General features: G+C 44.8%; 1 protein-coding gene across 1 annotated transcript in view; it reads left to right on the top strand.

Annotated features, from left to right (window-relative positions):
• The window catches only part of SLC25A32 (solute carrier family 25 member 32), a 242507-nt gene that overhangs the window by 94281 nt on the left and 125874 nt on the right, over positions 1 to 22352 (top strand). Inside the window, exons 3-5 of the mRNA XM_085605123.1 lie at positions 6100 to 6250; positions 15525 to 15610; positions 21421 to 21581. Of these exons, the coding sequence (XP_085461249.1) occupies positions 6100 to 6250; positions 15525 to 15610; positions 21421 to 21581 (398 nt within the window). The remainder of the gene's footprint in view (positions 1 to 6099; positions 6251 to 15524; positions 15611 to 21420; positions 21582 to 22352) is intronic.

A 22352-nucleotide genomic window follows, 5' to 3' on the forward strand; every position in this document is an offset into this window, starting at 1 on the left:
TCAGGCCAACAACGCTACAAATTGTTGGATATGTGGCCGACTCCCTCCCTATCAGAAATACAAGGGAGTTCTGCCCCTCTTTCCGTATCCATTCACACACAATGGTTCCTGTGGTGCATGGTTTAGTTTGATTAATTCTTTAGATTCAAATACCGTAGTTTACCAGAGCAAATGGGTATGGGGAAACCTGAACTTAGTTTTGCTTAAAGCCTGCTACGCTAACAAGGAGGGACTTCCCAAAAGGACAGGAACTGATCTAGAAAATGAAGTATATGGATTAGGTAACTTTACACTTAACCTCATGATTCTGAATGTTGAATCCGAAGCTGCACCAGTCTTGCCTGCTATGTCAGTATTACCAATCAAAGGTGAAGTATGTGTAAGAAAGAATGGTTCAGTACACCTGGGTCATAGTAAATGTACTACTGTGATCGAATTCAGTGACCAAGGCAAGTCTACATTTAGAGCTTCCCGTCATTCCTACTTCATTTGTGGTCATACCGCATATATACGTTTACCTCTAGATTGGGATGGTACCTGTTACATTGCATTCCTTCTGCCACCTGTTTTCCTAGCCCCTCCTGATTATCATAGAAATACCCATCTAGTACACGATAGACCCCAGAGAGATCTCGCGATTGTCGACTACACTGAAACGGCATGGGAACAATACACAGACTTCAATAAAGGTCTCTTTCCCTACATAGGTGTTGTCTCTAATAGTAAACTGATACGTAAATTAACCAGAACCCTTGAAGCAGTAGTGAATGAAACTACCTCTGCCCTAGGCAACTTAACAGAGGAGCAGTCTGCGATGCGGATTGTTGTTCTCCAAAATCGTCTTGTCCTTGACGTCATCCTGGCCGATAGGGGCGGAGCCTGTAGAGTCATCGGATCGAGTTGCTGTGTTTTCATTCCAGAAAACGCGCCATCAGTATATAAAGCCATAACTCGTCTTCATAAGATTGCAAGTCGGATACACCAGAATCCAGGCACCTGGACGTGGTCCGGTTGGTTCTGGAGTGTGTTGTCAGCCTGGGGATGGAAAGTCCTATCCTTCCTAGGTATTGCCCTTCTCATAGTATTCAGTTGCTGCCTGTGCCTACAATGTGGGCCAGCGATTTGCGGCCTGTGTGCCACATCATGTATTCCACGTTCAAGTTCTCATTCAAAATCCCGTAAGAAGAAAGAAGAGCAAATGATGTTACATGAACAGATTGATGGATTCCTGAGGATCGATATATCATGAAGGGTCCGTAGGGGACAAGGAGGGAATGAGGAAATATGAATTTTTATGATCAATTGTGTCCCCTATCTTAGACCCCAACGGCTCCATGTACGTGCTACAAGTACATGTATGTTCCCTCCACTTCAAGCTATAAAGACGCAAATACAATTGTGTCCAACGTCAACATGTCCTCTTTCAGGTCCACCATGAATGGGTCGATTATTCCGTTCCTAAGTATGCCTTGCCACCGTCTTTATATGGTGTACCTTTCACGTTTTTCAGCTCTGGCAAGTTAGGCCCTGAATTCTGCCATCGAGCCTTTTCCTGCCTTCTGCCTCTGAATGCTCCAGCCTGGACCTGCATCTGTATCCATGACCTTTTGTCTTACTCCCTGCGCGGCTAACGGTGCCCGGCTCGGCCTGTTGCCTGCCAAGACTGTATTTAGCCTTCAAGTTATCTGCTCCGCTCCTCGAGAAATGCATTCCTGTCTAGTAGTTTAGGTAAACATCCTTCCAGCTGCAGAGCAAAGGGCCCGGCCTTACTGTCTCCGTGCAAGTAATTCATAGCTCCTGTTACCATGGTAGGCCCATGCCCCCTCGCATCTCATGTAGACACTTAGACGCTTATACACGCACTAGCAGTCAGTATAGGATAGCCTCTGCCTGAGAGACCTTTCCTTCTAGATAATACAGTTCCTTAAACACAAGATATTAGATACGATTTGGGATTAGGTTGTTCTGACATCCCAGACTTCTGTCTCCTCATGTAGGGCTAAATGTCAAGTCCCCTTCACCCTCCAGTTATACGTCAATCACACGTCATGCTGCTGCACGCGCATCTCTGCCATTTATTTCTGCTGACATTGCAGGATTCTCTTATGGATCCACCCACCTGTGTCATCCTCATAATGACGTTTCTAGTACACGCCCTCATGCACGCCTATTGTAACGCCTTTTTCATTACGTATGTGTATTCTTATCTCTCTTCTCAGCTGTTACGCCTCCTGCATCTGCCTTTACTGTAATGCATTGACTATATATATGATAACCTGTCAATAAAGTATGCTCAATCCCTTCCCGAACCTTCGTGGTGACGGAATCCGATTGCCTGGTTCGAACCAATTCCTTTGTAAGGAATAAATCCCCTTTTAAAACCTCTAATATCACGGATTCTGCCTCTTATTTATTCTGAGTTATCCTTATTGAATTTTACCGCATAAATTAAGTACAGGTAATTTAAATTTACCACAGTAAACAAGGTAAAGGCTATGTGAGCCTGACGTGGGTTTCAGAGGTATGTTCGAAAGTAGGTTGTGGCTTAAAGTCAAAGCCTGTTCTAAAAACTGTGAGTAAGGCCAAAGCTGCTGTTGACAATACATTAACCACCGGTGGATATGTATTCACATGCACATGATAAATAGTTGTAATACAGTATTATAAACAGTTTGTATAAGCTGTTCATTTTTATTACTAGAACTTCACTAAAGATTTTTTTTTAAATGGATAATTGAATGACTTAGAAGTTAGAGCTATCCAACTTAGAGGTGGTTTATCTCATATTGGTGTTGTATGCATAGCTTTATGGTTGCATGCCATTGTGCCCATCTCGGGGGTGTGTAGTGTATTTTACCAGACTAGGGTTGTCAACAGTGCCTGGCAGAAGGTGTCTGTTCTGTGGCAAATACAGACCACTCAACCTCTTGACTTAAATTTGGGCGACATGTGAAATCTTTAAGAGGGTAAACCCTTTACGGTGAATACAGTACAAACTTTTTTGGGTGGTTGTTCAAGGTTTAATGAAAGGGGTGACCCATTAAAGTGTATGTAGGCATTTAGATTGTTAGATTGTTGATGGGACAAACTTGCGAGGCCTTTGCCCTGCCATAAGTGACCGGCATCTGTCATCGCTCTTGAAATGAGGGATGACTCTATTAGCCCAGGGCTTCCAGATTTTCAGAAAGGAAAGATCCTCAGGGAACCTAAGAGCTAGATGGCCAGGCACTGGGTCTCAGAGCACCACTGACGAGCAGATACCCAGAGGCCACCAATACCTTAGAGGCCAACTTCACCTTACACAAGATGGAGAGAGCTTGGCAGACCCACAGTTTCTTGTTGGGCATTAAGTGGGTGATGCTCATTGATTGACCTCAAAGAGTTACCATGGGACACCTTTTGGGTGCTAATTTTCATTACAACAAGCTACCAACTGAGAACTTTTGGGCACTAATTGGCTGTACTCTTAAGCTGTAGCTTTCCATGCAGTCTAGCCCATAGCCATAGTTGCATGTCTTGGCACTTTTCAGCAAGGGATGAGTGGACACGTAAGAGAACTCCCACACCTGCTAGCATGATATTTTGTGTCATTGTTCACTGTTTCCTACCGCTGTAGCATTGGCTGGGCCAAAGGTTTTCTTCATAAATCTTTCTTACAATTTTATCTAGAAATGTTTATAATTTCACTCACTTAGTCCTCCGATGGACATTGATGTGTGCCGAGAGAGGTTGTATATTAAGGGTCCCTATGGTCTTCCAATGAGGACCAGGAATTGGATAACCAAACTACAAATGGGAAATCAAACTCATGCAAATTATCCTCAAGACAATGCTATAAAAGTAAATGATCAGTACAGCAGGCCCAAATCCCCTGAAGAAACGTAGGCAAGCCAAAATCATAAACAACAAGAGTTCAGTCAAAGCTATAAGGAATAATACCGTTACAAATTGATGCTCTGTGATTTTTCTCAAATGATCTTCTTTAGTCATTAGTAAACCCTAAATTGAGAATGCTCATTCCCTTTTTTGGAATAAATCATGATAACTGAGGAAAATTTGTAAATTACATTTTGTTTATCGAGTCTTTAGTAATACAAGTGTACCAATAGATTTCATAAAAAAAATAAAGACAATAATATAGAAAAATGAATACCCAAAGCTCGCAAGTTCACGAAAGGACACAAGTTGCCAGTTCGAATTGTCCCCGAAGGTGAGACTACTAGGCGCATATAACATATGCGATGGAAAGGAAATCCAGGTAAGTTTGCATCAAAAGCTCTGCAACTCTCTGGAATCAGTTCGAAATCGGCATCTATGCAGAAAAGCAGCTGTCCGTCAACACCCTCAGCTGCATAGACACACGGACGTCTCTGTGTCTGTCAATGCATAAAAAAGAATGGACTCCTCCTGGTGTCTCCTCATCTGATCAGACCACTCAGTCCGTTGTTCGGATAGTATGTGGGTCGGGCGACATAAAGAAGGCACATAATGCAGAGGAAATAGGTGGAACAATTATGCAGTTCTTAAGTCATTCTGCAAGTGAAAGGTTAAACAGTGCCCTTTAGCTAGAGCATGAGACACGAGTGGTAACATTTAGTAGCAAAATCTTTATACAATACAGGAGAATCTCAAGAGGGAAAAGAAAATTGTTACAGTCAACTGTTACATGAGTGATCTCACAGTGTGCATAGCGAAGCAGAAAACTTAATGAATACAGATTGACCTATGTTAGCTTAGACTAATATAACGTAGAATATATACTATTTATAAGCATACATTTACCAATTCATGAAAAAGACGAGATTCTAGTATAGCTTCTGATGCACTTAAGGTGATTTAGTACACCTTATAAAATAATTAATGTAAAAATGGGGTACAACTACAATTACAAGTACCAACATGTAAATGCATTCTAAAATATATAAGTAAAATCTCGTTTCAAGAAATTAATATTGGCACACATATAAGGAACATTATCTGAAAGTTTGGCAAAAACATCTTTGAGTAGAAATTTGAAGCACCTACTTTTCTTTTGTCATTTTCTGTGCACACGTTATCACACATAAAGGTCATTTTAATAAAGTTCACAATCAACATCAAGATTCATCATTCTATTTAATAAATCTCATTTGTTATTCTTTAATGTAAATGTAATTTAAGAACGACTAGAGGTGAATTCAATAACATGAGAATTTCATCATGGACACGCTTTCTAACAAGCCATAAAACTTATTTAGTAAATCACAACCTATGTTACTTATACAAATGATATCATCTAAACTATTTTTCTGCATGCTTTTATGATGTAGTAACGAAAATTCTTTGTTTTCATCATCTTTTCAATAACATGTTTTTGTCGCACATTTATTTTCTCTCAAAAAGCGTCATGTTCAGTTTTGTTCGCCTTTAAAAAGGTAGATGTAATTTCCACTCTATCACTACCCAGTATATTAGAGCATTTCTAGGATAGGTCGCACATCGACACAATACAGATGCCGCTGTTCATGATGGAGTCTTGTGAGTGAGCGACTAGGGCACGTGAGAGGGAGGAAGGGAGGATCAGTACAATTGATTGTACTTATCGTCTGAGTGTATTTAGCTTCATGACCAGAGAGCTGTGGTTTTACCTTGCTGCATCACCAGCTGTTGGAAATAAACTATAGAGTTTGACAGCCAGTGGATTTAGGAAAATAACTGTTTCAGGAAATGCTCGAAGAGGTTTTCTTGGCCCGCAAAGCAGAGTGGAGGTAATTAAGCTTTCATACACATACATCATGGTCATATAGTATGTATGTATCATGACTTTAGAGTCTGCATACTCACATATTCGCCATGTGCTTGCTGTTGTGCAGCTAACACCAAGATAGCTCCACACATAAAAAGTGACACTGAGGGGTTCATGGACTATATGATGGAGAAGGACTAGTTAGGCATGTACAGCTTTTATGTACCGTGCTGTTTTGATATCATGTCAATGTCTAATGATTTTTAGCGTGTTGTATCACTGCATGAACATTTCTTGTATCGTTATTTTTTGTGTAGCAGCCACTATCACGTTGTTCTGATCCCATGCCCACTAAAACCTTTTTTCTTTTGTAGTCAGCGATGGATTGGAACTGCGGCCGAAGTACAATGGGATTCTGCATTGCATGACCACCGTCTGGAGGCATGAAGGACTGCGAGGCCTTTACCAGGGAGTCACCCCAAACATGTGGGGGGCTGGAGCTTCCTGGGGCCTCTACTTTCTGTTGTGAGTTTACACTTTGACAAATGGTTTCTTCTGTTTAAAGTTATTGGAAATGCATTTTGCTGTGTCCCGTATGTACATTTTCTGCACCTCTTTGTTACATCCTTAAATAGTTATTATTTCACAAGCCACAGCCAGTCTTTTTTAGGTCTTGCCTAGGCAGCAATTGCACTGTCTCTTTGAGACATGCTGTATTCAGGAATGGACTTGAAGCTCTGCCTATTTTCCGTCCATCTTTTCAATCTGGCTCCTGTTATTGACCTTTGTAAATGGTGGCTTTTGATTCATCTATAGGCTTAGCAGTCCCTCCTTAGTACGTCCTTTTCTCCTTTTGTAACCTCCCATGAGGACTGGCCCTCTTATGTGTGTTGTTACGTGTATGTTTTATGAACAGTCTGTTAGCACTATTTTCTTAAATGACTTTCTCCTACGACATGCTTTCCTGCAACCCAAAACCGCTTTTTTTTTTTTTGTTAAAGCACTGCGACCGTGCTCTTAATTATATTATTTTTTTTATTACTGTTTTAAGCCGGGCTTTGTTATTGCAGACGCATATTTCCTTTGTTTGGCGTGGCGTGGTGAAAGCAATTGTAACACACACTGAACAATGGCGCCTGCGGGGCTCGCAGACCCTCATCCCCATCCTGCCCCCGGGTGCGGCGCTTTAAGTTTCAGCAAAACACCTGCTTTTAAATTAACAACACGGACACCATGCTTAATATTTTAGCAGGCTCCATCTTTTTGTCCCTGTGCTGCCGATCTCACTAGTTCTCTTTTATAAGTGTTTTAAAAAATGTTTATCTTTAGCATGGCGCCTGCTTCACGGGCCGCCGTAAACATTACTTTTATCTGCACGGGTGCCATGCTTTATATTTCAGCACAGCTCACGCTTTTGTTTACTTATGCATACTTATTTCATTAAGAGCGCTGCGCTTTTCACAAGCGCTACTGTCTACTTTTTAGGTCTCGCCTGGCTATCGCGTAAGCGATTGCTCAGCGAGACTTATGTAGGGGCCTTCCGAAAATGCCCCCAAAGGCTTCCCAGGCGGATCGGGTGGCGGTTACGCGCACAACCACGCGCATTCCATTTGCCACCAGCTACTTCCTGTGCGTGCGCCGCCTCACGCATTCAGAGATTTAGTAAGGGGCACAAGACCTTAGGAATGCGGTTAATGGCCGGTGCATGTGAGGCATTCAAGCGCGAAGCTGGCATCTGGCATCGGTCTTGAAAGCAGCAGACTGCTTTCGCCAGAACTTTCGTTATAACTCGCACCCCATATGCTTGTTCCCTCCCACCCTTCCTTTGATGTCCGCTTTTTTTGTTGTTTACAAACCACGCCATACACTGCTGCACGCCATACACTGCTGCACGCCGCACACAGCTGCACGCCGCACACTACCGCACGCCACACACTGCTGCGCACATTGCTGCATTACACACTGCTGCATTACACACTGCTGCACGCCGCACACTGCTGCACGCCGCACACTGCTGCACGCCTCACACTGCTACACGAAACACTGCTGCACGCCTCACACTGCTGCACGCCTCGCACTGCTGCACGCCTCACACTGCTGCACGCCTCGCACTGCTGCACGCCTCGCACTGCTGCACGCCTCGCACTGCTGCACGCCGCACACTGCTGCACGCCACACACTGCTGCACGCCACACACTGCTGCACGCCACACACTGCTGCACGCCGCACACTGCTGCACGCCGCACACTGCTGCACGCCGCACAATGCTACACGAAACACTGCTGCATGCCACACACTGCTGCACGGCACACACAGCTCCACACCGCACACTGCTGCACGCCACACACTGCTGCATTACTGCTGCATGCTGCACGACACTGCTGCACGCCGCACACTGCTGCACGCCGCTGCACGCCTCACACTGCTGCACGCCTCACACTGCTGCACGCCTCACACTGCTGCACGCCACACACTGCTGCACGCCACACACTGCTGCATGCCGCTGCACGCCACATACTGCTGCACGCCGCACACTGCTGCATGCCACACACTGCTGCATGCCGCACACTACCGCACGCCGCACACTGCTGCGCACACTGCTGCATTACACCCTGCTGCATTACACACTGCTGCACGCCGCACACTGCTGCACGCCGCACACTGCTGCACGCCTCACACTGCTGCACGCCACACACTGCTGCACGCCTCACACTGCTGCACGCCTCACACTGCTGCACGCCTCACACTGCTGCACGCCTCACACTGCTGCATGCCACACACTGCTGCATGCCACACACTGCTGCACGCCACACACTGCTGCACGCCGCACACTGCTGCACGCCCCTGCACGCCACAGTACTGCATGCCTCACACTGCTATACGAAACACTGCTGCACGCTGCACACTGCCGCACGCTGCACACTGCCGCACGCCGCACACTGCCGCACGCCGCACACTGCCGCACGCCGCACACTGCTACACGAAACACTGCTGCACGCCTCACATTGCTGCACGCCTCACACTGCTGCACACCACACACTGCTGCATGCCTCACACTGCTGCACGCCTCACACTGCTGCACGCCTCACACTTGTGCACGCCGCACATTGCTGCACGCGCACGCCGCTGCACGCCACAGTGCTGCATGCCTCACACTGCTACACGAAACACTGCTGCACGCCACACACTGCTGCACGCCGCACACTGCTGCACGCCGCACACTGCCGCACGCCATACACTGCTGCACACACTGCTGCATTACACACTGCTGCATTACACACTGCTGCACGCCGCACACTGCTGCACGCCGCACACTGCTGCACGCCACACACTGCTGCACGCCGCACACTGCTGCACGCCGCACACTGCTGCACGCCACACACTGCTGCACGCCGCACGCTGCTGCACGCCGCACGCTGCTGCACGCCGCACGCTGCTGCACGCCGCACACTGCTGCACGCCACACACTGCTGCACGCCACACACTGCTGCACGCCGCACAATGCTACACGAAACACTGCTGCACGCCACACACTGCTGCACGCCGCACACTGCTGCATGCCACACACTGCTGCACCTCTTCTTTTTATACTTTTGTCCTATAGGAATGGGAGGAGGAAACAGAAGAAAGATGTCTACTGTTTATGGGTGCTCTTTCATACTTGAGCTTTCTTCTAGTCTTAAGTATTGCATGAACGAGGTATTTGCCGTTCGGTGTATGTATAAAGGGGCATCTGGAGTGATCTAAGATTGGCTGGTGGGTTACAGAACTCTGCTGTGAAGCATCCCGTCACAAAGCTGTGCACAAAACTATAGTGGTGCATAATTATTCGGGTTTTGTGACAAGTGGTGTTGTCAGAGATCCAAGAAGTACATTGATTCTATCCAGTGCGGGGCTCTTAGTAGTGACGGGGAGTCGGTCGATATCTCCGCTTTTGTTGCACCCGGTGTTTGTGCCACGCTACTCCTGGTGAAGCACGGGAGCCCAGCGGGTTTTTAAAGTTAGCCTGGACAAAGTGGAGCTTACTTGCACTTTCTCAGGTGAGCTCCCGGGGTGGCCGTTTCCTACACTTCTCCTGGCATCACGCTTTCAAGTACTGTGTTCCGTGTACTTCCTGATTTTAAGCTTCAGATGTCTGAGTGATCGAGCGTGTCTGTGCTCATGACGTGTTTCCGGCTGTGCTGGGAGACGGCTTCCGCCTGTCCTCTGCCTGACTTCCTGTGAGTGAGTTGTCATGGTAGCAGTTAATGCGTCTCACGATGCCAGGTTGCTTCAAGACACGTGAGCTCCATGAATGAAAAACAGCTGCCTACAACTCAACACCACCAAGACAGAAGTACTCATCATGGGCCCAAAGACCGACGCATGGAACGACACCTGGTGGCCCCCCTCCCTCGGAAACCCGCCCACCCCCACGGACCACGCACGCAACCTGGGAATTATCCTGGACTCTGAGCTTAAAATGGACCGCCAGATCAACTGCTTTACAATACCACACAATGAAGCTAATGCTCTGCGGATAAGAAAATTAGACATGTTGAATCATTCATAACTTCCTCAAAGATGAACAGATAATAAGGTCCGAGGGGATGTAAATACTGATCAATATAACATTGACTACTTGGGCCTTAGGTTTTTACCAGAGTGCTTTTTATAACCTTTACCTCTCTTCAATTAGTGTTCACATGAATGCCATTCCATTTATATGTTGCTCTTAGTAAAACTGTGAGGCCATACTTCGCATGGCCATTTAAAATTCCCTGCCCCCTTAAGAGTACACTGAGTATATTGGCTTGGACAGCGAGGAGCATCTCCCCATCCCCTAGGTGTTAGGAAAACAGCAGTGATACCAATGAAGTTGATTGGAGACGGGGAATAATTGCAGTCCATGCATTCTAGCTGCAGTCCATGCATTCTAACTGCAGTCCATGCATTCTAACTGCAGTCCATGCATTCTAACTGCAGTCCATGCATTCTAACTGCAGTCCATGCATTCTAACTGCAGTCCATGCATTCTAACTGCAGTCCATGCATTCTAACTGCGATCCATGCATTCTAACTGCGGTCAATGCATTCTAACTGCAATCCATGCATTCTAACTGCAATACAATTCATTCTACATGCAGTCCATGCAGCTCATGCATTCTTAACTGCGGTCCATGCATTCTTAACTGCGGTCCATGCATTCTTAACTGCGGTCCATGCATTCTTAACTGCGGTCCATGCATTCTAACTGCGGTCCATGCATTCTAACTGCGGTCCATGCATTCTAACTGCGGTCCATGCATTCTAACTGCGGTCCATGCATTCTAACTGCGGTCCATGCATTCTAACTGCGGTCCATGCATTCTAACTGCGGTCCATGCATTCTAACTGCGGTCCATGCATTCTAACTGCGGTCCATGCATTCTAACTGCGGTCCATGCATTCTTAACTGCAGTCCATGCATTCTTAACTGCGGTCCATGCATTCTTAACTGCGGTCCATGCATTCTTAACTGCGGTCCATGCATTCTTAACTGCGGTCCATGCATTCTTAACTGCGGTCCATGCATTCTTAACTGCGGTCCATGCATTCTACATGCAGTCCATGCAGTTCATGCATTCTTAACTGCGGTCCGTGCATTCTTAACTGCGGTCCGAGCATTCTTAACTGCGGTCCATGCATTCTAACTGCGGTCCATGCATTCTAACTGCGGTCCATGCATTCTAACTGCGGTCCATGCATTCTAACTGCGGTCCATGCATTCTAACTGCGGTCCATGCATTTTAACTGCAATGCATGCATTTTAACTGCAATGCATGCATTGTAACTGCAGTCCGTGCATTGTAACTGCAGTCCGTGCATTGTAACTGCAGACGGGCATAGTAACTGCAGTCCGTGCATTATAATTGCTGTCCCCGCATTATAATTGCAATCCATTCTAACTGCAATCTATCCATTCTAACTGCACCCCCAGCAATCTAGCTGCAATCCATGCATTCTAGCTGCAATCCATGCATTCTACCTGCAGTCTATCCATTCTAACTGCAGTCTATCCATTCTAACTGCAGTCAGTATATTCTTACTCCTGTCCATACATTTATCCTAACTGCTATCCATGCACTTCTGGCCTCTTGAGGTATGTTGGCGGGCCTGGGGACGAGAGTCAGGATGTTAGGACTCTGAGATGCATTAGGCAAGGTAAAGATCTCTTCCTCATTGGAACACAACCGTAGAGTATTTGACTCTGATTGACCCCCTCTCTGTTGTTCTGAGCTTCCTAGTTCGAGAACGAGGAAACCTGAAATGCGCCAAACCCCTATGGCCCTAACTTTAATCCCTGCAGAGCTCTCTCTAATTGCAGTCCATGCATTCTAGCTGCAGTCCATGCATTCTAACTGCAGTCCATGCATTCTAACTGCAGTCCATGCATTCTAACTGCAGTCCATGCATTCTAACTGCAGTCCATGCATTCTAACTGCAGTCCATGCATTCTAACTGCGATCCATGCATTCTAACTGCGGTCAATGCATTCTAACTGCAATCCATGCATTCTAACTGCAATACAATTCATTCTACATGCAGTCCATGCAGCTCATGCATTCTTAACTGCGGTCCATGCATTCTTAACTGCGGTCCATGCATTCTTAACTGCGGTCCATGCATTCTAACTGCGGTCCATGCATTCTAACTGCGGTCCATGCATTCTAACTGCGGTCCATGCATTCTAACTGCGGTCCCTGCATTCTAACTGCGGTCCATGCATTCTAACTGCGGTCCATGCATTCTAACTGCGGTCCATGCATTCTAACTGCGGTCCATGCATTCTAACTGCGGTCCATGCATTCTAACTGCGGTCCATGCATTCTAACTGCGGTCCATGCATTCTAACTGCGGTCCATGCATTCTAACTGCGGTCCATGCATTCTAACTGCGGTCCATGCATTCTTAATTGCAGTCCATGCATTCTTAATTGCAGTCCATGCATTCTTAATTGCGGTCCATGCATTCTTAACTGCTGTCCATGCATTCTTAACTGCGGTCCATGCATTCTTAACTGCGGTCCATGCATTCTACATGCAGTCCATGCTGTCCATGCATTCTAACTGCGGTCCATGCATTCTTAATTGCAGTCCATGCATTCTTAATTGCGGTCCATGCATTCTTAACTGCTGTCCATGCATTCTTAACTGCGGTCCGTGCATTCTTAACTGCGGTCCGAGCATTCTTAACTGCGGTCCATGCATTCTTAACTGCGGTCCATGCATTCTAACTGCGGTCCATGCATTCTAACTGCGGTCCATGCATTCTAACTGCGGTCCATGCATTTTAACTGCAATGCATGCATTTTAACTGCAATGCATGCATTGTAACTGCAGTCCGTGCATTGTAACTGCAGACGGGCATAGTAACTGCAGTCCGTGCATTATAATTGCTGTCCCCGCATTATAATTGCAATCCATTCTAACTGCAATCTATCCATTCTAACTGCACCCCCAGCAATCTAGCTGCAATCCATGCATTCTAGCTGCAATCCATGCATTCTACCTGCAGTCTATCCATTCTAACTGCAGTCAGTATATTCTTACTCCTGTCCATACATTTATCCTAACTGCTATCCATGCACTTCTGGCCTCTTGAGGTATGTTGGCGGGCCTGGGGACGAGAGTCAGGATGTTAGGACTCTGAGATGCATTAGGCAAGGTAAAGATCTCTTCCTCATTGGAACACAACCGTAGAGTATTTGACTCTGATTGACCCCCTCTCTGTTGTTCTGAGCTTCCTAGTTCGAGAACGAGGAAACCTGAAATGCGCCAAACCCCTATGGCCCTAACTTTAATCCCTGCAGAGCTCTCTCAGCTGCCTCCGGCTGAGGGTCCCTTTGATTGACGCTGGCCTCCAGCGTTGGATTGGCCTAGCCTCAGAGCACTGCTGTCATGAAAGTCTTTATGCCAGCCTCGAGTGACACTTACTACTGTATGTGCACTGGAGTGTGGTGGGTGCAGAAGGGGGTTTGTTTATGGGAGCTCACTCGGCGACCGGATGGTTGTAAGCAAAGGCTTGTGTTTTCTCTCTCATACAACAAAATAACATTTAAATGTGCAGTGCAAAGCAAAAACATCAACAGTGAAACTCACATCTGTTTTAAGTGTAAATATTATAGACCCGATATAGATCTTGGCGGATGGGTTACTCTGTCACGACATTGACGGATATCCCGCCCGCTGAAATATAGATCCCATAATTATATCCTACGGAATTTTATATTTCGGCTGACGAGATATCGGTCACTGTTGTGACGGAGTAACCTGTCCTCCAAGATCTAAATCAGGCCCTATGTCTTATATTAGGGTGACCAGACATCCCGGATTTGCCCGGACAGTCCCGGGTTTTCACCGGCTGTCCTGGCAGATTTCGGTAATTTTGGCTCATGTCCCGGTTTATAGAGGGGTCGACTGAAAACATTGAGAGGCACTTTTTTGAGTGTTATAAATCTGTGCTAGTGAGCAGCTGTTATAAGTAAGCAGTTTAATTAATATGTATGATGTTGGTTGTAGAAATTACATTTTATTTATTTTCTTAATGCCTTTTCTGTGACCTTATGTTGATGAGAACTGACATTCTGTGCCATTCTGTTGAAGAAAAATTGTAGTTGTCCTTCTATTTTCCTAAAATGTCCCGGTTTTTGGTTCTCAAGATATGCTCACCCTCCTTTTTTACATTTCATTTTGACACTGCTTGGCCTCATTGGTGAAATAAATATTAACCTTTTAGAATAAATATGCTTTTTAAAAGAGTTCTGTTGACTGAAAAAGTGCACTCAGAATTAACTACGTTGTGAAAATATATAAAATAATTGTATGAAACAATAGCTTGTATAAGTGGGAATAGCACAATTGAAAAAGAGTACTGGCTCCCCTTTTGGGCATCAAGGACATTGTTTTTTTTCTACTGAACGGCACCAACTTTATTTGCTTTCTAGAACATACAAATTCTATGATATTAATCGATATGGTCCTCAATCTCAAAGCATGGCAAATAAAACAAGCTGATTGGGCCCAAAGGGGGAAGCTCTTCTGTGATCGTTGTCCATCATGGAGATGTCGGCCTTTGCAGTGATCATGGTGTTTGCCCAAGGCCACTGGAATTATACGATTGTGCGGCGGCAGCTTTTTTCGCATAATAATGGATTAGCCACATAATCCTTCATATGCTACATCATTTGCAGGTTTTAACAAAAAAATGTTTGTAGCTCAAACGGGTCAAATGTTACTAAAAACAGTGACTCATTTTGCCACGAAGTGGAATGCCCTGTGCCTGCCAAGGTTGACAGGTCACCTTTCTGTTGCTAATTGCTATATGTGTGTGTTAAAATAGTACTAATGAGGTGCAACCTATGCCCAAACGGTGTTAACAAGTGGAAAGATGAGAAAATAATGTAGTAATACTATCGCAAAATTTGCAGCATTACTCCACATTATTTGCTGCTTCTTGCCACATAATTTAGTGAACCCCACCACATAATTTGCCCTCCTCTGCCGCATAATTCCAGTGGCCCTGTGTTTGTCCAAGGATTCAGGTTGAGGTTTGAAAGTCTATTTTCCCTAGTTTCAATTTGCAGTTTCATCTTCTGCATTATTTGCCTGGGGGAGAGAACTGTCCGAGAAAGACTGCAGTTAGCAAGTTTGTCTGATGACAGAGACTGTTTCCTTTGCTGCTGTGCATAACAGTATAAATACTAACTTTGCCTTCATAGTGGTCATTTCAGTCGAGTTTTTCTGATGGTCTCGATGCTTGTTTTATGTGCTTCTTTCAGCTATAATGCTATTAAAGCCTATAAAAAAGAAGGACGGGAAGAGGTACTTACTGCGACAGAGCACCTTATTTCTGCAGCACAGGCCGGTAAGGAAACATTTAAATATAGTTAAGATGTCGTCTTTTCCTCCTTCGCCAACCATTTCTTAAACTATCAGTTTAAATATGTGAACACAAGATCAATGAATGTGGCCCACTTTATGTGATCGGATAGGGTTTCTACTATATCCAAACATCAGTAATTGCTACCAACAGGGACTGGACAGAAAACTGCCTCTTCAAAGATACCTAATAAAAGCAATGTGCACGATACAGCACGCCTGTCTGTCCTTTCACAAACCGGCTCATGCTCTGCACCCATTTTTCTATGTTGAATTGTAGTGTGGGTTAACCACGCCCTATGTACAACGCTAATTTAGCATAACCTCGATGGCTGTTAGAAAGCCAGCTTGCTGCTTCTGCTGCTATTGCACGCGACACTGTTGTTACATGTTATTCATTCGAGAACTGCTGACTCGACTTTGCTTCACATGAGAACCGTCTGTTGTTTAACATCTTTAACAGCGAGCAGTGACCTTGGTCTGTACACCGTGTAAGGAACGAGTCTGGGTCACTATACGGGGCAGGTTGTTGTGTTCAGGTTGATCGTACCACTTTTTAGCCATAACATACATACAGCTGCCAATACCTGAAAGACGAGCTCTTTAATATTACAGAGCAGTATGTTTTCTGTTACATTCGAAACGAAGAGCTGATGCAGGAGAGAGCCTAGCTGATCCTGTGATGTGATTCCACTAAGCTGATCTATAAGGTATGATGGGGTCCCCCATGCAAGCCTAAGAGACCTTATATTAGTCTAATAATACCTTATTAGTTGCTAGAGAAATGAGGGTGGTTGTGTTCCACGGTCATTATTATTATGATTGCTCCTTTTATTTTCTATGGTATTGTAACAATGCTGATGGTGCTGATCCTAACCATTTGTCTGCTTGTGTTAGCCAAAGTACTGCATCTTAGGACGCGAGGTTTATAAAATAAACTCTTTAAACTTTTACCGTGTCTTTGTTATTCTGTTGTGGACTGATATTTAGCTACCAACGGTTATTTCGGATTCCCACCACTCCTGAGAGTATCTAAGTCGCTTGTTCTGGGTTGTCTATACATTGGGACCGCCGAGCTAAATCTCGGATAACGAATGTGACACTAAGCTAGTCGGATAGGGATTCGTAGTTCTGAGGGGAGTTTCTGGTACACCACAATTCTCTGAGGTCCTGGTTTCCTGTGCATAGTTATGTGCATAAGCAGAATCCCTGCAACAGAATCCTCACAATTGTATGTTAGTATTGTCTTCCCCATCCTTTTTGCTCCACCCCAGGTTTTGGTCTGCGCTGGGGTGTTGTTTAACTGACGAGTGTCAGCAGCAGCCTTCCTGGCAACCTCTTTTCCTTCCAGGAACTTTATCTTGGTTCCCCTATTAGTTCTGTGTACTGAAGGGGTCAAGAGCCCTAGGAATCTACCATCATAGCAAGTTATTTTGCGGAAGGTATTTTGTGGTAGTTACTCGCGACTTGGTTACGAAAATTGTGAACATGGCAGCTAAGACATGCATCGAGCTCAGGTCCTACATGGTGCTTTGGACTGGAGGCCCTACAGCACAAAGCATTCCAGGGGTATGTGAGCGAGGTAATTACTAGGATTTTCGATACTAATTGGGGTATTGCTTCAGCTGAGCGGAAGAATGGGAAATCTTTAAAGTGGTATTGAGGCAGGAACGTGTGACTAAAATTTATTGTACTAATCTACAACTGGAAAGGGATCTTCGTATATTAGAAAAAAAACAATCCGTGACTCCTGAGATGCACTCAGTAAATGCACCACTAGGGCAAATTAACGGGGGGTAGGTACATCTGCTAGGGCATAAAGCAGGATGGCTGCGCACATGCTAACTTAAAAGGAAGAAAAGCAATACTTCAATACTACGCATTCTAGGAATGATTGGAATCTTAGAAGGCAGGCAGGCCAGAGTTAATGAAGTTTTAAAAGTACAGTTTTCTCATTTATACAAGAAGTTAGGGAAGCACATAGACAGCATGTTCTAGGGAATAAGGCTGCCACAACTAGGGAGCTATCTGACATGTCAGAGATTTCCCTGGGTGGAGACAATTTACCCATGGACCTGTACAGCATCTATGCCCCTGCAAGAGTGGGGTTCTTCCAGACTGAACAACGTTTTGGATAATGACTGCTCAAAGTTGTTGACACACTGGCTTATTTAGATCAAGGCAGTTTTGTGATGCATAGGAGCACACCGTCTAATTTACAGTGGCTCACTCTGCATATCCTTATGTACTGGTTGTTCTTGCTAACGAAAAAGCTTTTTATAAGCTTGGATGGTCCCACACGTTGCTAGTTTTATGAAAACGAGATATGGCCATGTGTGTTTTTTTTTTTTAAATAACTGCTATACGTGGAGCCTAGAGCCATGGTTAAAACAGGTCAGGTGGTGCCTACAAGCTGGCCCATTGAGAACGGAGCTAGGCAGGGTTGCTGCCTGTCCTCGCTCATTTTTGCTCTAGCAATGGAGCCAGAGGGGTGTGTTCTGTGGAAAGAGCTGTGGAATAGTTGTAGGAGCCACTATGTATGTGGTCTTGATTTATGCAGACAATATTTTAATATAGTTGCAATGCCCAAAAACATCAGTACTCCTTCTATGGCACGAGCTGAAACATTTTGAAGTGATTTATGGACTTGATATTAACCAGGCAAGGTTCAAATAAATCCTCCTGGAGGGTTTGAATGGCTTGAGGTGTATAGATATCCTACTTTTGGCATTCACTGGGAACCAATCCGCTTAAGATGTCTAGGTATTGGAGTGGTGCATAGGGCAGAAGAAGAATATAGGCTCAACATGGGCAGAGTAGTGCAAGGCTTGAAGAATTTGGTGGCCTTCTGTGGCACACTGCCAATGTTGTCATGAACAGGCTGTCTGTGGCCAAGATAGTTCTTCTGCCGAGATGTTTATGTTCCCTGCAGCGAGCAACGAGCCCTATGCAAGGGTAATAGTTTAAGGAGTCGGACCAACTGTTGGCTAAATTGGTAAGGGGGGATGCAGAAGGGTCGAACTCTAAATAAGGAAACTTCCCTGCGGAAATGGGGTGTTGGAACTGCCATACCTTGAGCTATATTTTTTGGGCAACTCAACAAGAACAGGCAGTCCAATGATTAGATTGCCAGCTTAATTGGTAGACTGAGCCTCTCAAGGACACCCATGGCAGAAGATTCTGCAGGAATTATTGATTGTCCTGTGAGGGGGCGGCATATACCTCAGAAATTTCCAAACATAATTAGGCAAGTGGTCAGATTTTGGGAGAGAGTAATGCAGAAGGGGCTTAAATGATCCTCGTTTCAGGAAGATCTGCATCTGTGGTTTCTGAAGTGCTTCAAGAAGATAAGAAAGACATAGGGCAGCACAGTTGTATCCCATTGATAGATTCTTAACTTTAGACAAAGTTTGAATAGCCTTTAATATTGGACAAGGGCAGTTTTTACAATATGCAAAATTAGCAGAAACATAGAGAGGTATAGGTTGGGTTTCCAGAAGCACTGGTGAAAACAGAAACCCAAGCGATGTTCAGCTTAATTGCATAGAATATATCTGACCACTGGAAAATTACACAGACTACACCCAGAGTGCAACACGTGTTGTCCATGCAATCTGGAAACTAATGCTGGATTTCTGTTTACACAAAAGTACTCCAAAAGTGATGGATGGAATGCTTGAATTAATCTCAGCCACTGTTAATTACTCAGGCCACATCTCAGTCCTTCTTTATCTTGCACACCATGCCACCTCATTTTGAACCCTGCTATATGCATTTCAGTGTTGACCCAGTTTTATTGGGAACAGTCCAGCCCGAACATCCAAGCCAAGTCCTCCCTGAATCAGAACACAACCCAGGACTGGTTTTGCCCTTGTTATGGACTCACCAGCCTGGTATAGCTTAGTTCCAGTGACACAGTGTGAACGGTACCCAGGTCTGGGCATACCTATCCTACTTAGGGCGACATACTAAAGAACAAAAAATGTGATCGATGGAATGCTTGAATTAATCTCAGCCACTTGTAATTACTCTGGGCCTCATCCAAGTCTATCGTTATTTTGCACACTATGCCACCTCAGTTTGGACCCAGCTATATGCAAATCAGTCTTGACCCTGCTCCAAAGCCAACAGTCCAGCCCGTGCTGCCAAGCCAAGTCCTCCCTGAACCGGAACATGAGCAACCCAGGACTGGTTTCGCCCTTGTTGTGGGATTATCAGCTGGAAACAGCGTGGTTCCAGTGACACAGTGTAGATGGGACCCATGTCTGGGCATACCCATCCTATTTAGTGTGTCATACTACAGTATACAAAAAGTGATCAACGAAATGCTTGAATCAATCTGTCACTGGTAATTACTTTGTCTCTCATCCCATTCCATTGTTATTTTGCACACTATAACACTTCAGTTTGGATCCAGCTTAATGCAAAACAGTCTTGACCATGTTGCATTGGGAGCAGTCCTGCCCGAACTGCCAGCCTTGTCTTCCCTGACCCGGAACACAGTCAACCCAGGACCAGGTTGGGATTGCAAATGATTTCCAGTGGCTGAGATTAATCTGAGCATTCCATCCATCACCTTGTTGTTTTTTGATTTGATGCCCAAAGTGCACTTGGTATGCCCAGGCATGCGTCCCGGGCTCACTGTGCCACTGGAATCAAGCTATACCTGGTTTAAGAACCTTATCTAGGGCAAAACCAGTCCTAGATTGCTTGTGCTCCAGTTCAGGGAGGACCTGGCCTGACAGTTTGGGCAGGACTGTTCCCATGAAGAGCAGGGTCAAGGCTGATTTGCATATGGCTGGGTACAAATTGAGATGGCATGGTGGGCAAAAACGATGGATTGGGATGCGGCCCGGATCGATTGACAGTGACTAAGACTAATTAGAGCATTCCATCCATCACCTTGTTGCATTTTGGATTTCTATTTATGACATGGTCTTGCAAGTCTACCTAAATTGGATCCGATAACAGGAGAGATTACTGCAAACAGCACTAAGCACTACTTACTAGACATTCTGTCTAAGTCTAAAAGGGGATAGCAGAGGTACATATTTGCATTACTGAGATGCAGCCTAGCCAAAAGGCGTCTCACAGTTCTTTGGTTGAGACTGAGAGAACCACAACTCAATAGTTGGGTCAAATACCTGCTAGAATGGGCGGCAGCAAATGGGGAGTCATATGAAGCTCACAAGACAGGATGACTAGCTAACTCAACACCTACCTGACAGGGCCATGATTATTTTTCAGTTTTCAGAACTCCCAGACACAAGGCTATCTTGAAACTGCTGCTGGAAACTCCGTATAGTGCTAGTAACCCTGGCCTATAGAAAGCTCGATGGGAGGGGAGAAGCAAATTTACTTTGAAGGATATTAGCTCAAGGCTGTGCATTTAGGTGAAAATAATGAGTTATCGACTAGAAATGTGGCGGAGATTGTTGCTTGGCTTACTGTAGCTGAGTAAAAGAGCTGCATCTTGGTGGTGGTTTGCCCTCATCACGTTGAATTGGGAGAGGTAAGGCGACTTGGTGAGTGAACCCTTGAAATAACCAGTGACAAGTTCAGCTGTCTGTGGCAGCTACACAAATTTGTGGCTAGGTAAAGAGCAATAGCCTTTTTGTCACGTAATAGAAGGTCCGCTTAGAATCTGTTACATAATGAGAATATGCCTGTGCTTGAGCTGTCACCTTTGCTTGATCTTTTTTTTGTATATTCTTTGTGATCTAAAATGAAAATAAAGATGTGAAAAAGAATTGTGTACAATTCTCTTCTAAAATGTATTGTTTTCTTTGTCATTAGGTACCATGACCCTGTGTCTTACAAACCCCATCTGGGTTACCAAAACTCGGCTTGTTCTGCAGTATGATGCTGGTATCGACCCATCGAAGCGGCGTTATAAAGGAATGATGGACGCTCTTGTAAAGATCTACAGGAATGAGGGCATCCGTGGATTATATAAGGTATTATCACACGTTATTTATATAATATCAGGCTCTTCATATTTATGGGTTATCTTTACTACATGGTGAAAGCAGGCCCCTATTGTTTGACTTGCTAATTTTCTTCCACCTGGTAAGAGGGACGTAAAAACAAATACAGTTTTCCTTATGATCTAACAGCCTTGGTATTTACCATCCACTGCACTCCACTAAATGTTGCATTTGATTTTCCACCTCTCAGCTCTTCTTTCATTTCCAGTAGAATTTTCCTTCTATCTCTTTAGTACTCACACTATAATGCGAGTGCCCCTAGCTGTTGATGGTGAGCTGTTGACAGTCTATATTTAAATATATTTTCCATTTATTCTAGTTTTTCCTTTTATTATCCATAATATGTGACTGGAGGTAACTTGTTTTCCTATCAGTTTCCACATTCCATGTTGCAATTAAAAAGAATAAACAGTGGCAATGTCCTATGGACCATTCGCTATTTTGAAGGCGATGATGAGTGAGTTGAAATTCTGAACCTTTCACAGGAGAGAGACAAAGAAAGAGATTTTGATTGGCTATTCCTTCTGTGGTTTGTTTAATGTTTCCATCACCTTGGTAAAACTGAAGCTCCAAAATATGGCAGGTATAGTGCTTAGTAGTCGTTAGAGGCATCTATCACCATTCATCTGACTTACCTGTCTGGATGCATACAAAAGACCTGTCCGCAAGTCATGCCCTCTGCCTAGTAAGACAAGGTATAAAGGAACAGGCAAATTTGACAAATAGGGATAAATAGGCTTT

This window comes from Triturus cristatus, chromosome 5_1 (genome assembly GCF_964204655.1).
Source record: "Triturus cristatus chromosome 5_1, aTriCri1.1, whole genome shotgun sequence".
In the NCBI taxonomy this organism is placed as follows: Eukaryota; Metazoa; Chordata; class Amphibia; order Caudata; family Salamandridae; genus Triturus; species Triturus cristatus.